The 13,414-nt window shown below is 40.5% G+C and overlaps 1 protein-coding gene across 1 annotated transcript in view; it reads right to left on the bottom strand.

Annotated features, from left to right (window-relative positions):
* Positions 1-250: 250 nt before the first annotated feature.
* The window catches only part of LOC121591424, a 61,983-nt gene continuing 48,819 nt past the window's right edge, over positions 251-13,414 (bottom strand). The window contains exons 9-14 of the mRNA XM_041911892.1: positions 7,043-10,385; positions 6,603-6,847; positions 5,851-6,515; positions 4,795-5,456; positions 4,305-4,455; positions 251-4,128 (exon numbers count right to left, since the gene is read on the bottom strand). Coding sequence (XP_041767826.1) covers positions 2,737-4,128; positions 4,305-4,455; positions 4,795-5,456; positions 5,851-6,515; positions 6,603-6,847; positions 7,043-10,385 — 6,458 coding nt within the window. The 3' untranslated portion in view covers positions 251-2,736. The remainder of the gene's footprint in view (positions 4,129-4,304; positions 4,456-4,794; positions 5,457-5,850; positions 6,516-6,602; positions 6,848-7,042; positions 10,386-13,414) is intronic.

A 13,414-nucleotide genomic window follows, 5' to 3' on the forward strand; every position in this document is an offset into this window, starting at 1 on the left:
TTGCGTTTTTTGTCTTTCGCTTTGCGCGTGCACTTCGTGTACAGGGCTTTGTTTCGTAGGCCGGCTCCAGACTAGTTTCAATCCATCATTAGTTTGCGCATCGTAAAAAAATATATACAAAAATGCGAAAACAAGACGTTATACATACTTTTACAAGAATCATCGGACAAAAATAATAACAAATAATTCAGTCATTCGAGAGTTTAATTTACATTTTCACTTTATTTTCTTTACTTCTTTGCTTGTTTACTTTTAGTTACGTGTTATCTCACTATCTACTCGTTCTTATATTCATATCATATCGATTCTTTTGTTTTTTTTTCTCTCTCTTTAATTCAGTTCGTTATATATTCTGCATCTACAAGTTACGACTGCTCTACACCTTTTTCGTATTCTTGCAGTATTTTCATAGTACCTATTATATTTCCTTTTACATGCTTGCCATTCTTTTTTTTTCGTTCACTCAGATTTTCTCGATTCCTTACATTTATGTTTGTAATATACTTCTCAGCGACCTTTCCGTTATTTAATGGATATTCTAAATGTTTTCATAATCGCTAAATTACTTTTAAAAAAAATAAAATGAACAAATCGTATCATATAATGCATAAACTAAGGAAATTTAAAAAATCGATTAAAGAATAAATCGCACCACTTCACTGATTTTGGGTGTAAAGTATCTTGCTGGTCACTTATTTTTCATTTTATTTTTACTGTACATAATGTGTCCTATCTCAGAATGAGTAATATCCTTTGTAAGAGCAATTAGTTGCTACGTTTTTTTTATATTCCAGGATCCCTTCTTCCTCTTCTATTCATATAATTTCCCCGCGATTATTCATCAATTTTCCTCGATGTCTTTTACATTCGTCACAAGCTGATCCAATCAAATGATCATTGCAAAAAATAAAGAACATTTGCTCTGTTATTTTGGTTTCATTGTATATTTGCCATACACGATTGCAAATACAGTTTCACATCATTCACCTATGTAATACAACCGCATACACACAAAACAGACAGTAATCGATAGGCAGTTTAGCATCGGCAAAGCATATACAATAGATGTTGATCAAGGAACACAATTCAAACGAATGATAAAACCATCATATTTGCAAACGACGCACAGCTCAGCTTTTTCATAATTTCGTTTTTCTACACCCTTTGGATGCTGCAAAGTGACAAGAGTCCAACGAATGATAATGATCGTAATACGAATCTGATCTCGATCTTATCGATTAAAAGTAATCGGATTGGACTTATCGCAACGAAAACGACTCATCCATGCTCGGTCGATGTGTTGCTTACTAACGAACAGCATAACATTTTCGTAAATTGCAACTTTGGATTCGAAAGGGCAATTTAATTCTTTTTTTTTATGATGAGAGGATTTTTTATGTATCTGTTTGACTGTGTGTGTTTATGTGTTTTTTTGTATTATGTGTGTACATTGAATATTAAAAAAATGAGTGTATGGGTGTGAATAAAGTAAAATATCGGTGTAAACCATGTCAGGCCCACATCAAAACGCTCTTTCTATTTAGCACCTCAGAAGCATAATGTATAACGGTGTATATATAGAAGCATAATGTATAACGGTGGTAGATGTGTAACAAAACGTACGAAATTGTGTAACTGAAGCAAAATGATAAGATATGTTTGTTGAGACATTCAATTTCTCGACTTACAATTGCCTTTGAATTTGATGATCTTTCATAAAACTGTATTAGTTATATAAACTGATTTCTGGATAAAAAATACATAACTTTGAAATATCAGTTACTGAACATTTTAATTCTACGCTTAGTTGGAAGGAATCAAATCTAAAGAAAATTTCGAATCGTGAGAGTTACCTTTAAGTAGCTGTGGCAAATAATGTGTAGTAGCTCTCCTTTTGTCAATGTCTATCTCTCTACCTGACTGTGAAGTATTACTAATTCTACCTGTATTCCTGCCTCTACGTTCAAATTTTCCATAATGTACTGTTTAAGAGCATCGGTTTGAAATTATTTTTTCTCTGTTTTTGTTGATTGTATAATGGCGCTTTGAGTATGGCGAATAAGGATGCTTGTGTTGAGTGTTTATTTGATAATTTTGCCATATTGAGGAAGATCTTGCACTTCCGTATCGTCTCTCCAAATTCATCATATGCTTGCATGACATTGATCGAAACTTGCCATTACATCCAGATTATTCCTGTCCACATTTCATTCTAATGTCTATTTCTGCATATTACTCATCATACTCAAACGTTTGCTTAGTACCACTTTCATGTTCTTGTTGGAACCAGCTCACTATCATGATCTTGTTGGAACAAGCCAGCCTAGACAAATGGCGAAACCACGACATATTGCGTGTTACTTTATACGTTTTCTGCGGCACTATGAAGCTGCATTATTATTATTATTATTAACTTTTTTGAAATACCGTATTCCTAGTCGGAAAACTCTTTAGAAGCCTATAATGAGTGAAGCATATGATTATTGTTCATGATAGATTTGGCATCTTTGCAGTATGATTTGCAAAAACTGATAACTATTAGTTCCTTTTGTTTTATGTTAAAATATGAAGCTGACACGCAAAATGCAATCTTTAACATGAGTGCACGATGTTTTGGCCAGAATTCATGGCAAGGAAGATAAAAAATACGTTGAAAAAAAAATGAGCGTGCAATGAAAAATAAACATAACATTAACGCAATTCGTGTGTTTAGCTTTAGAGCTAAGGGGTTTCGCCTTAATCTTCATCACTCAGCGCTTCATATTGAGCAGATAGCAGTGGTTTCGGTTCGATAGCAGAGGTAATATGACGATCATCAGTCAATACACCACCAGATCCGTTGCCTCCTCCGTTGTTTGCTCCAATAGAATTGTTTCCGCCAAGACCGCCAGTTACTCCAGCACCACTTCCAGTGATAATCATTCCTGAATGCATAGATTTCAAACCAGCAACATTATTACCTCCACCACTTCCAGCCCCCATCAAGTTCACTATAGACGTCGTGGAAGATGTAGATGGCGAAGAAGGATGCCCAGTAGAAGTAGTTGGCGGCCCCCCACTGGCCACAGTAAGGGCACTAAACGGATAGGCGTAAGTTGGTGGTGTAGTGAACGACGTTAGCGGCTGCGTCGTTAGCGGATGGTATGTGCTATGAACGACGACTGGACTTGATGTAGTAGAACCCGATACTGCTAATACGGAAGAATGCGTAGAATGCTGTGGATACGGATGATTTTGTTTGTGATCTTCATTCAAAGAATGCGGTTGTCCATCGCTTGCTCCAGAGGCCGGTGTACCACTTCGGTCAACCAAAGTAATTTCCTTCACATGATGGTGAGACGAGGGTGGCTGATGATGATGAGGTGAGAGATTTTGGAAACTGCGTGGAGAGGATTCTTGCTGGCGTTCAATATTCCGACTACCCCCACCGACTCCATCAACAACTACCACCATCGAAGGATCTGTAGAAGCACGCTTTTCATCTTCAGTTCGCATTGCTTCGACAATACGATTTTTTACGTAAAAGTCAAGAACGAAATTATCCCTGCCTCCTGCTCCGGCATGAGGCACTCCGGTGCCACCAGCGACGCGTCCCAAATGAGGCCCCGGGTGAAAGAATTGTGGCCCGTCGGGCGAGGCGGATTCATGAAACTTACTTCTTGGGCCAGGTGATTGCGCAAGTCGAATAATATGCCGATCTTCAGGAGTAGCTCGACCGGGACCCTTTTGAGTTTCGTGTGCACGTTGCATTTGTTCTTCCTTACTGGATGTTGTTAGAGACGTTGGACGTCGATGTTTCCATTGATCAGCTGCCAGAATTGCTTCCGCTCCGGGATTTCCGGTCGTTGATGCACCATACGGTATCATTGGTGGTCGTAGCGGAAGGTATGGATTGGGGTTGGGCGAATAGTCCTTAGCTATGATCGATTCTGTTAACTCGCCAAGAGTGATATTTTTTACACCACCAAGACTGTTACCGCTTATTCCACCACTGTCGCGTCTGTGATGGGATGGTACGTTATCTGAATCCAAGTCAACATTTATTACATTGGGAGAATGAGATTTGCTTCCGTTGTTTTCGTGTATCACCTGCTGCATTGCAATAGAACGCTGGTCGCGCGACGCAAACTGAAAAAATAAAACATCATAAAAGCAATTCATCATTGTAGCTACGGAACTATTCGTGTTGTTTCTTATAATATTGATATCAATAAGACAAAAAAATCGCTATTTGTAACTCTATGTAAGATCTCTATGTCTATGTGACTCTAAGGAAGATACATTGTGTTGCCTTCGACACTTACATATGGTGCCCTATGAGGATCTCGAACCGACGGCATAGGAGGTGGATCGACTGCTGTTTGGCTTATCTGATGTGTTATGATAGCATCAATCAAATTTGCTGCTGTAAGTGACCCATCTGAGGTATTTCGACCGCTCATTAATTCAATCGCTCTGAAAAGTAATTAAAAAAATAATTTAAAGTAAAGGTTCATTTTGCGATTGAAATTGTTGGTTTGTTTTGTTTTTTTTTTTTTTTAATTATATCTTTACTTTTTTTGTCCAAATATAATTTATTGTATAGCAATACGGCCTGGCCGTCCCTACTGAACAATAAATAATAATTTATTGTACACTGTTTATGTTAACTGTAATATTTTATTGCAGAAACCATTGAATATAGTAGGAAAACAAAAATAGAATGTAATTGAAATTTCAAATAGAATATGGTATATTATGATGTTTTACACTTTAATCCGTATGTTGTGAGATTGTTACTAAAATTAAAATTACCTTTCTCGCCTATCTGGCAAGTATCCGTCATATTGTTGCTTTCTTCGGCGTTCTTCTGCCTCATGATGCCGATCGAGACGTTCGCGATCACGATGCAAATGCTCCCGTGCCTGTTGTTCACGTTCTAACTCGCGACGCTCTCGATGTTCGCGATCACGCTCCCGTTCACGTTCACGTTCTCGTTCCCGCTCTCGTTCCCTTTCTTGTTCTCGTTCACGATCTCGATCACGATCACGATCACGATCACGATCACGATCACGATCATGATCATGATCACGATCACGATCACGATCACGATCACGATCACGATCACGATCACGATCACGATCACGATCACGATCACGATCACGATCACGATCACGATCACGATCACGATCTCGATCACGATCACGCTCTCGATCACGATCACGCTCTCGTTCTCTTTCACGGGTTCGCTCGCGTTCTCTCTCACGGTCCCGAAGTTCACGTTCCCTATCTCGTTCACGTTCCGCCCTTTCCACCAATAAATTGCGCTCTAGTTCAACACGGTCGCGGAAATTAAGATCCTCACGCCGATCTCGTTGATCAGGATGATGAGGATCCCGTTGATACGCCGCAATAGGTCCCAACTGCTGTAACGATGGATGCAACGGAGATTGCTGATGACGGCGCTGCATATCAGCCTGGTTTGATTGAAGAAAAAAAAACATACAAAATATGTTATATGGGTTAATGAGTTAATGAATTATCTGATATCTCATATTATTATATCTAGAATGTCTTAAAATATCCGTTTCATCCACAAAATCATCTTATGAACCAATAGACTCTCCGCATCTTGTGCTCACTACACCTTTTAAGGAGTGTTTTTCACAACGTACCAACCAAAATGCGCTTCAAAAACATCTTTAAACGAACAAAAGCATACATAACGTGAATTTGGCTGACAAAACTGACAAGCGTACTTTCAAATTGCCCCTCAATACACCATACCGAATATAACAGAATAATTAATACGAGATCCTTTCACAATAAGTATAAAAATCTCATATAAACAATAAACAAATTTATATATACCTGCTGCTGTCTCAGGTGTTGATGATGCTGAGCAACAGCTGCAGCCACTACTTGCTGTTGATGCAACTGCTGGAGCTGTTGTTGCTTTTGCTGTTGCTTTTGATGTTCATGGTCATGATCCTGATGATGTAATTGAGGATTTTGCAGAGGCTGCGCGTGAATCGACTGGGATTGCGATTGCTGTTTCGATTGTAGCAAATGAGGTGGCTGAGGCGATTGAGCCGGTTGGTGTTGTTGATGCGCTTGGTGAGATAATTGTTGCTGATTATGGGATTGAGACTGTAGCTGTACTGGCGGCTGGGATTGTGATTGTGTTTTTGATAGTTCCTGTGCCTGCAGCTTAATCGGATCTTGAAGCAGTGTTTTCGACTGTTCTTGCGTATGATGTATATTTTGTTGTTGATGCAGTTGTTGTGTTTGCGATTGCGCAAGTTGTTTTGTTTGTTGATGCAGCTGATGTTGCTGATGGTGGAATGGAATCATTGTAGGGTGCTGATAGCGCATATCATGGTGTACACTCGAAGACCCAACTACTGATAATCCTGTCGATATCGTCGCAGATGGTTGTTGCTGCTGATCGGGCACCCCTCGTTTTGCGTCGTCCTTGTGCGGAACTGTCATCGGTGGTTGTTGAACCGCTAAATCAACGAACGAGGTAAACGCATCTGCAAACCAAAGCGAAAATACAATTATTAACACATGTTGATTGCAATGTGTCAATGTTGTGCTATCCCTCTATTATTAAACACTACCTTGAAGATAATGATGAGGAGGAGGTGGAGGTTGCAGATGATAACGCGGTGCTGGACTAGGTGGCTTAGAAGAAACGCCGCTTCCACCTACAACCATAGCCACAGTGCCGGCATTTCCAGTACTGTTACCTCCAGATCCACTGCCACTGCTGTTATTAGTATTGTGACGCTGTATAACACCTTGTCGCTGTGGTGGTGGCGGAGTTCGATGTGGACTAGACGTATTACTGTACACCGGTGAAATTCTGCAGTCAAAAAAACAATAAAGTGATTAAATAAAGTAAAAATTAAAGTTTACAACAATATCAACATAAAGATTTTTTATCAAATCACGCATGTATCGCCAAACCATATTAAATTAATATTAATTTTATAGTCCCTGGTAAAACTGTTTATCTATTAAACTCTAAGCTTTAATCGCCATTAAATTTTAACCGTACCTGTTAACATGATCAGCAGCTGGTGAAGTTCGGCTTAGATAATCATTCTGAGCTTGTCGGCTACTAACAATGCCCAAAGGTGACGTCCCAACTACATTGCTTCCTACGATACCATATATTGAACCCGGTGGAATAGACAATGGCGTAGGACCTCCAGGAACACTAACGCCAACGCTTCGTGGTAAAGGAGATTCCTTCCCAGAGCGACTGTTGGCAGTTGCATTGACGACCAAAGGTACAACACCAGTTGAGCCGACTGCTCCATTACCACCTGCGGCACTAGTTCGGCCTTGCATCTGTTGTGAAGTTATGTAGTCGTTCATTATGATTTGTCTTGAACTCAACTGTTGTGAAGTTGGCTCAAGTGACGAGTACGCTGTAACGCCAGAAGCTCCATTACCACTTCCACCGCTGACGCCCCGAACTCCAGTTCCATAGGGACTAAACTGAATTGGTAATATATGGCCCCCGCCAGGAACTACTATTGTTTGCGCAGGACTCTGACGCTTGTATTCGTATGCTGAAGAGCTGGAACGTTTATCAGACAGGAGTCCCCCACTGCCCCCATGCACAGGAGTTCCTTGAGTTATGGAACCTATAAACTTGTCACTCATTATGACCGGAGATGAAGAAGTACCAGGGCGACCACTGGAAGCAGCCGATGATGGCGGTGTTTGACGCAGAAGATGCGGTTCGTACCGTGGGCTTAAATTTGCCGTAGATGTTGGCTGACCCTGGATGATTAACTGATTTTGCTGCTGCTGTTGAGTGGCATTTACCGGAGTGCCATGGGTAATGGAACCTCCTTTAGGACCACCGCTGACAGAACCACTACTAGATAATTTAGGACTCAGTTTGGGAGTGTTCTTCCCCTTTGTAATTCCGCTTCCTGACAAAGGGGGTGGAGGTGTGAGCGAAGACAATGTTGACTGACGTGTAGATCCCGTCGAACCTTGCATCGACAACCCTCCACTGTTCTGCCCTGGCCCTGTGCCCAGCGGTATGGTAAGGTATGCTGCCCCAGTACCCGAAGGGGATTTTGTCAACGTACGGCCCATAGCATCAGATACGCCCGCCCCGGACGGGTGATAGCTCACATAGGTACCACCTCCCACAGCAGATGTTGACGATGGAGGAATGTTAGGCCCCGAAAATGTACCATCCGTTCTATAGACAGTAACTGAAGGTCCATGCGTGCTTGATGGCAATAGATGCCCAAGATGAAATTTATTGTTAATATTGTTGTTATTTCCACTGCTTCCGCCAGCCGCGCTATTTCCACCAGCAGTGCCGCTCAAATGATTACTATTATTGTGGCTGTGCGCAGGCGGTGGTGGAAAGTTTCCTCCACCACTACTAACATTGTTGCTAGTTTCCGTTGGTTTTGTTGGAGCAGCCGATACAGCCATCGTCTCTGTGCGGGGTGTTTTTTTGATGCTAAGATCCAACGTTTGTGGTTCATCGTTTGGTGGGCGAACTACAGATGAACTCAAAGTTGGCGATGCTCCAAGGTGTATAGAGTGTGGAATTGGAGTGATAGTTGCCGGAATTTGACTACTCAATGCATGATGATGATTTAATTGCACATGACCACCAATAAGTGGAGGTGGTATAGCTGAATGCGGCTGCTGGCCTGCTGGCGAAGAAATTATTTGTCCATGAGAGTTCACCACAGTAATTCCTAATGTGGAGACTGGCATCGAAAGTGGATTAGATTGCTGACCGGTGGACGTCGATGTCACGGTAGCACCAACTCCTGTAATTACTTGTGGAACACCTCCTGTTGAGGTTAACACTACTTTCGTCCCATCACGAAAATCTCTGCCCATCGATGACGATGTAGAGGAGGCCCCTGAGGAAGCCAGCGCTGGTACAGATCCCGTTACTGATTGAATTTGCTGTCCAGAGGGCACAGAAGAGGATGGTGTTACACTAGATCCAAATTGTAGGTCACGTAATCCCGGCGGAGGTGGTTTGCTGGTTGCCGCTAGTGAGTTATTCTTTAACGATCTTTCAATGACATTTAACATCACGTCCCTTACATTCTGTGGTGAGTTTATATCGCTTACACATCCTCCAATGACATTAGAACGAGGACCATTCGTGTGTTGCTGAGCGTTGCTAATAGAGTTGTGCAACATTGCAATTCCAGAGCTGTGATGCAATGGTGGCGGGTAGTGCGGATGTGGTATCGGAGGATGAGAAAGAGATACTTTAGGACTCTGCCTATTCGCTGGAGATGATTCATTCTCTTCATCAGCGGTTTCGGTCGCTGAACTATCATATTCCTCCGTGTGGCGTAATGCTTTCCTTGGCTGAGGTTGACCTGGAGGAAGTAAACGGTCATCCTCATACGCGACACCACTACCACCCGAAGATGTTGACGAAGAAGATCCGGTTATTGTCGCTGTGGTCTTTGGTGGTGGTGCTAATGAAATTGCGACTTCACTGCCACTAACGCTGTCACTATCACCAATAACGCCAGATGGGACATTACCACTATCGAGTATGATTCGCCCGCTTTCTTCCAGTTTAGCTGTTGTAAGCACACCTTCTACAATAGAAATTCCATCAGTAGTAATGCTGCTACTGTTGTTTTTCGTAGGCATCGCTGTCACGTTTCCGATTGTAACACTATTTACTCCTCCATTTCCAGCAGTTGGGCTTTCTGCCGACGCAGTAGTGTCGCTGCTACCATCCCGTTCATCTGAGGAAGTTGACTCGGCACTGAGATCTGACTCATCGCCATCAGTTAAGGCCGACCGACGATCCTCGCTGGGATGCAGTTTATAGTACTCATTTAAAGCAACATCCAGCCCATACTTTTTCTGATAGTGAAAATAGCAACTTTTAAGGGCGAGAACTGGTTTTCCGAACGATTCTGCAAACTGGCTCCACTTGGGACCATGCTCTTGCAATAATTTTTTCAGTCGGCTAACCTCCTCTTCGGTTAGACTGTTGCTGCCAAGCAGATGAGGACCCATCTTACGACGAATCCTTGTCAAACACGCCGAACAGCATTTGCTAACATTTGGTGGTATTTGAAGCTCTTGCACGATCGGATCGCGTATTTCTGGTACCAGTTCAAACAACCGAGGCGGAAGATTTCGGAAGCGCTTTACGCGATCTTTAGGATTGGGACAGGTTGGAAGAGGACAGTGAGTATAACGCGATTTAACCGATTTGCACTGGCAACTGTTGCAAATTCTAGCTCCAACGGGGATATCCGCTTCCGATATTCCATACTGCGTGGCACGGCTTCGCTCAAGAGGTCGTGTACGCGAGCACAACTCTGCTTTGCAGATGAAACACGTATGTAATGTACCCGTAACATTTGTTTTATCTGTAAGTAAAATTAGAACAAGTAATATTCAGTATAATTTTCTATAAAAATAAAATATGCGCAAATTCACACTACGGTCATCGTATGGCCGACACGTTAAATTCATATGCATCTTCAACAAATTGATCAATTCCACATTGTATTAACCCTTTGACAGTCCCACGATTTTTAGAAAATGCACAAAGCCATATTGATTAATGGTCAAAAAGTTAGTAAAAGATACTAATTTTAACCCGTTCTGCAAACCGGTGTTTTACACAAAAGATGATGTGGAAAATGTGACATTACTGGGTTTCCACGATTTATTGGTCAGTTCCAATAATTGTTTAGTTGCTTCCCCCTTTTTTTTGTTTTTTTTTTGTTTTTTGTTTGTTTTTTTTTGTATTCCCACGATTTATTGGGCGTTCCCAGAATTTTTAGGTTCAATTGTATTGATATCTAATCGGACGACACCAATAAATTATGGGAACAAACCAAAAGTCTATAGGATATGTTGTATAATTCGTACGACGGGCCCAAAATAATATGGGAACCGACCAATAAATACTGGGAAACCCTGAATCATTGTTTTATCTCCCTCCCTCTCCCCACACGCGACGAGTCAATCGTAACCGAGAACAGAAGCACAGCCCGAGTCGCACTCGGGCAAAACACTAAATGGGTTAAAGCTCCTCACGCACATTTGCAAACCAAAAATACAACATACACCTTAACTTCATTTGTAGTTATTGAGCATCTTTATTACAACTTTTTTTGTAGTTGTAGGAGCAAATAAATGATTATTTGTTCAAGATACTATTAAAATAAGAAAGTGATAATATTAAACATATCTTGCTGCAGTATCATGGGTTAGGTTTATAGGGACTTAAACGCACTATCCGGGTTATATCCAGTATAGAAGGATTTGTATAGACGGACATATGTTGTAGTGTGTAGTGTAGACGGACTGAGCGGTCGCCCCCGAAAGCCCCCCGTGGACAATGGAACCCCGAGGGACCCAAGTACCCTCCTTCTCCCCCAAGTTAGCTGCGTTCACTACTCTAAATCCACCATCCGCTATATCTAATATATTGGTTGTAGAATCACAAACCTCAAAAAAAAAAAATATACAAAATAGATCTACATAAATTATTAAAATTATAATAGCTTAATACATATATTTTTTTTTCATACAAATAATCACGCTATTCAAAGCAAATGTTACGATGGCGTTAATTGTTCGGTTCATTTCCATGCAGAATATGAAGTTTGTAACCTTCCTTCTGAATGAAATAATACGGAACATACCAAGAAACGCGATGTTACATATACAAATCATTCAATTTACTAACAAACAAGTTAAGTAAGCAAATATCATGAAAGTAGCCTCCAAAGTTCTGTCAAACAATTCTGTACGGACATACCCACTCGTAGACTAAGCACTTGCAAATAAGCAGAACAAGCAAAAAATCTCTTTCAAAATATCTCAACCAACTCGAACTCCAAATTCCATCATCAGCCACTCGATCCCCATCTACATATCGTGATGCTCGTCTCATCTTCCCCAGCAGTGTTCTTCTCATCATACTATAAATGCTACATCTTCATTTCTCGATTACTTTTGGGACGATAAACAAATCGTTGGGTACATACCCACTTGAACAAATTATTTTATGCTTCGTGCGAAATTTAGCAATCATAATTTCATCTCGCGAGCACTAAATCAACCGTTTGTACATGGAATACCCCAAGGGTAGTGAGTCTTGTCGAATTTGAAGACTAACTTCGAGCACGCTACCTTTCAACGGACCGCAACCAAGCTACCCAATACCTCGAGGCTGTCGTCCACTAATCAAGCTGAACTGATAAAGGCACTGAAAGAAGAGCTATCGTTCAAATACTCTCTAACAAACTCACTGCACTGATTGCTTACTTGCTTTTTCGCTCTTTTAACCACTCACTCATTCATTTAATTAATTCAATTTAATTAGTACGCGCGAATGATTCCCATTTGGCGAAAGGAATGAAGTTTCAAAGTTACACACTTGTTTTCATACTTGCTCATACTTGTTCTAGGCCACTTATTCGATAAATTTAGACCAAAGAACAAAAGCTAAAAATAAAACCAATTGTGGTTTTATATTCTTGCGGTAACATTTCATGCACCATATATCTTTCATTGAATCTATTTTCTTTAAACAGGTTGTCCCCGAGATAAGCTATTAATGCGGAACAAGAAAAAATCGCGTATCCACGTAAGTCGAAGTATAACCAAAATACAGCTATTTTTTGTATAATTTTGCTTTAAGTGGCAGGTTTTGCATTTGGCAATAGTAGTATCAAATCAGTACAATTTACTCAAAGAGATGTCAAATTTAGAAAACCGCGTATCTGCGAATTCAAGTATAAAAGGAACCCGCGTATCTTGGGGAATATCCGTAATTCATAATTATTCGATTTATTCTATGTAAATCATACAAAACACGATTATTTAGATTGTGAGACTCTTTGCTTAATCACTCAAAATGGTATTTGTAATATTGCATATTAATTATTAAATGACTTGTTAACAAATCTTAATTCTTTGGTTTAACAAGTCCAAACTAATTGTAACTAATTGTAAGCGTACATCGGGCCAGGCTGTAATACTCAACAAAAATAAATAAATAAATAAATAAATCATTCAACATTTTCTTACAACCGGTTAAATCAATCGATAATCATATTCAAGCCATCGACTAATTCTGATGCAGCAATCAGATTCATTTTCGTATATAATGATGTTTCTTCCTTCAATCCACCGCGGTTGATTCCCAACTAAAGACCGCTTTAGCGATGTTTCATATCCACATGTTTGTATTATAGATGTCAATTATAATTTATTATTTAAATATAATTACAATCATTACCATCATTATCGAAACGATCAATATTGCATACAAACGTGCTAGTACCCAAAAACGGGGCTACGTATGGCTGCTAGTACCACACGGTTCTATTTACCAGTTCGCTACACTTCTATGTAATTGAAGTTTGTTCTAGTTGTAGTA

Source organism: Anopheles merus, chromosome 2L (genome assembly GCF_017562075.2).
Source record: "Anopheles merus strain MAF chromosome 2L, AmerM5.1, whole genome shotgun sequence".
Classification (NCBI taxonomy): domain Eukaryota; kingdom Metazoa; phylum Arthropoda; class Insecta; order Diptera; family Culicidae; genus Anopheles; species Anopheles merus.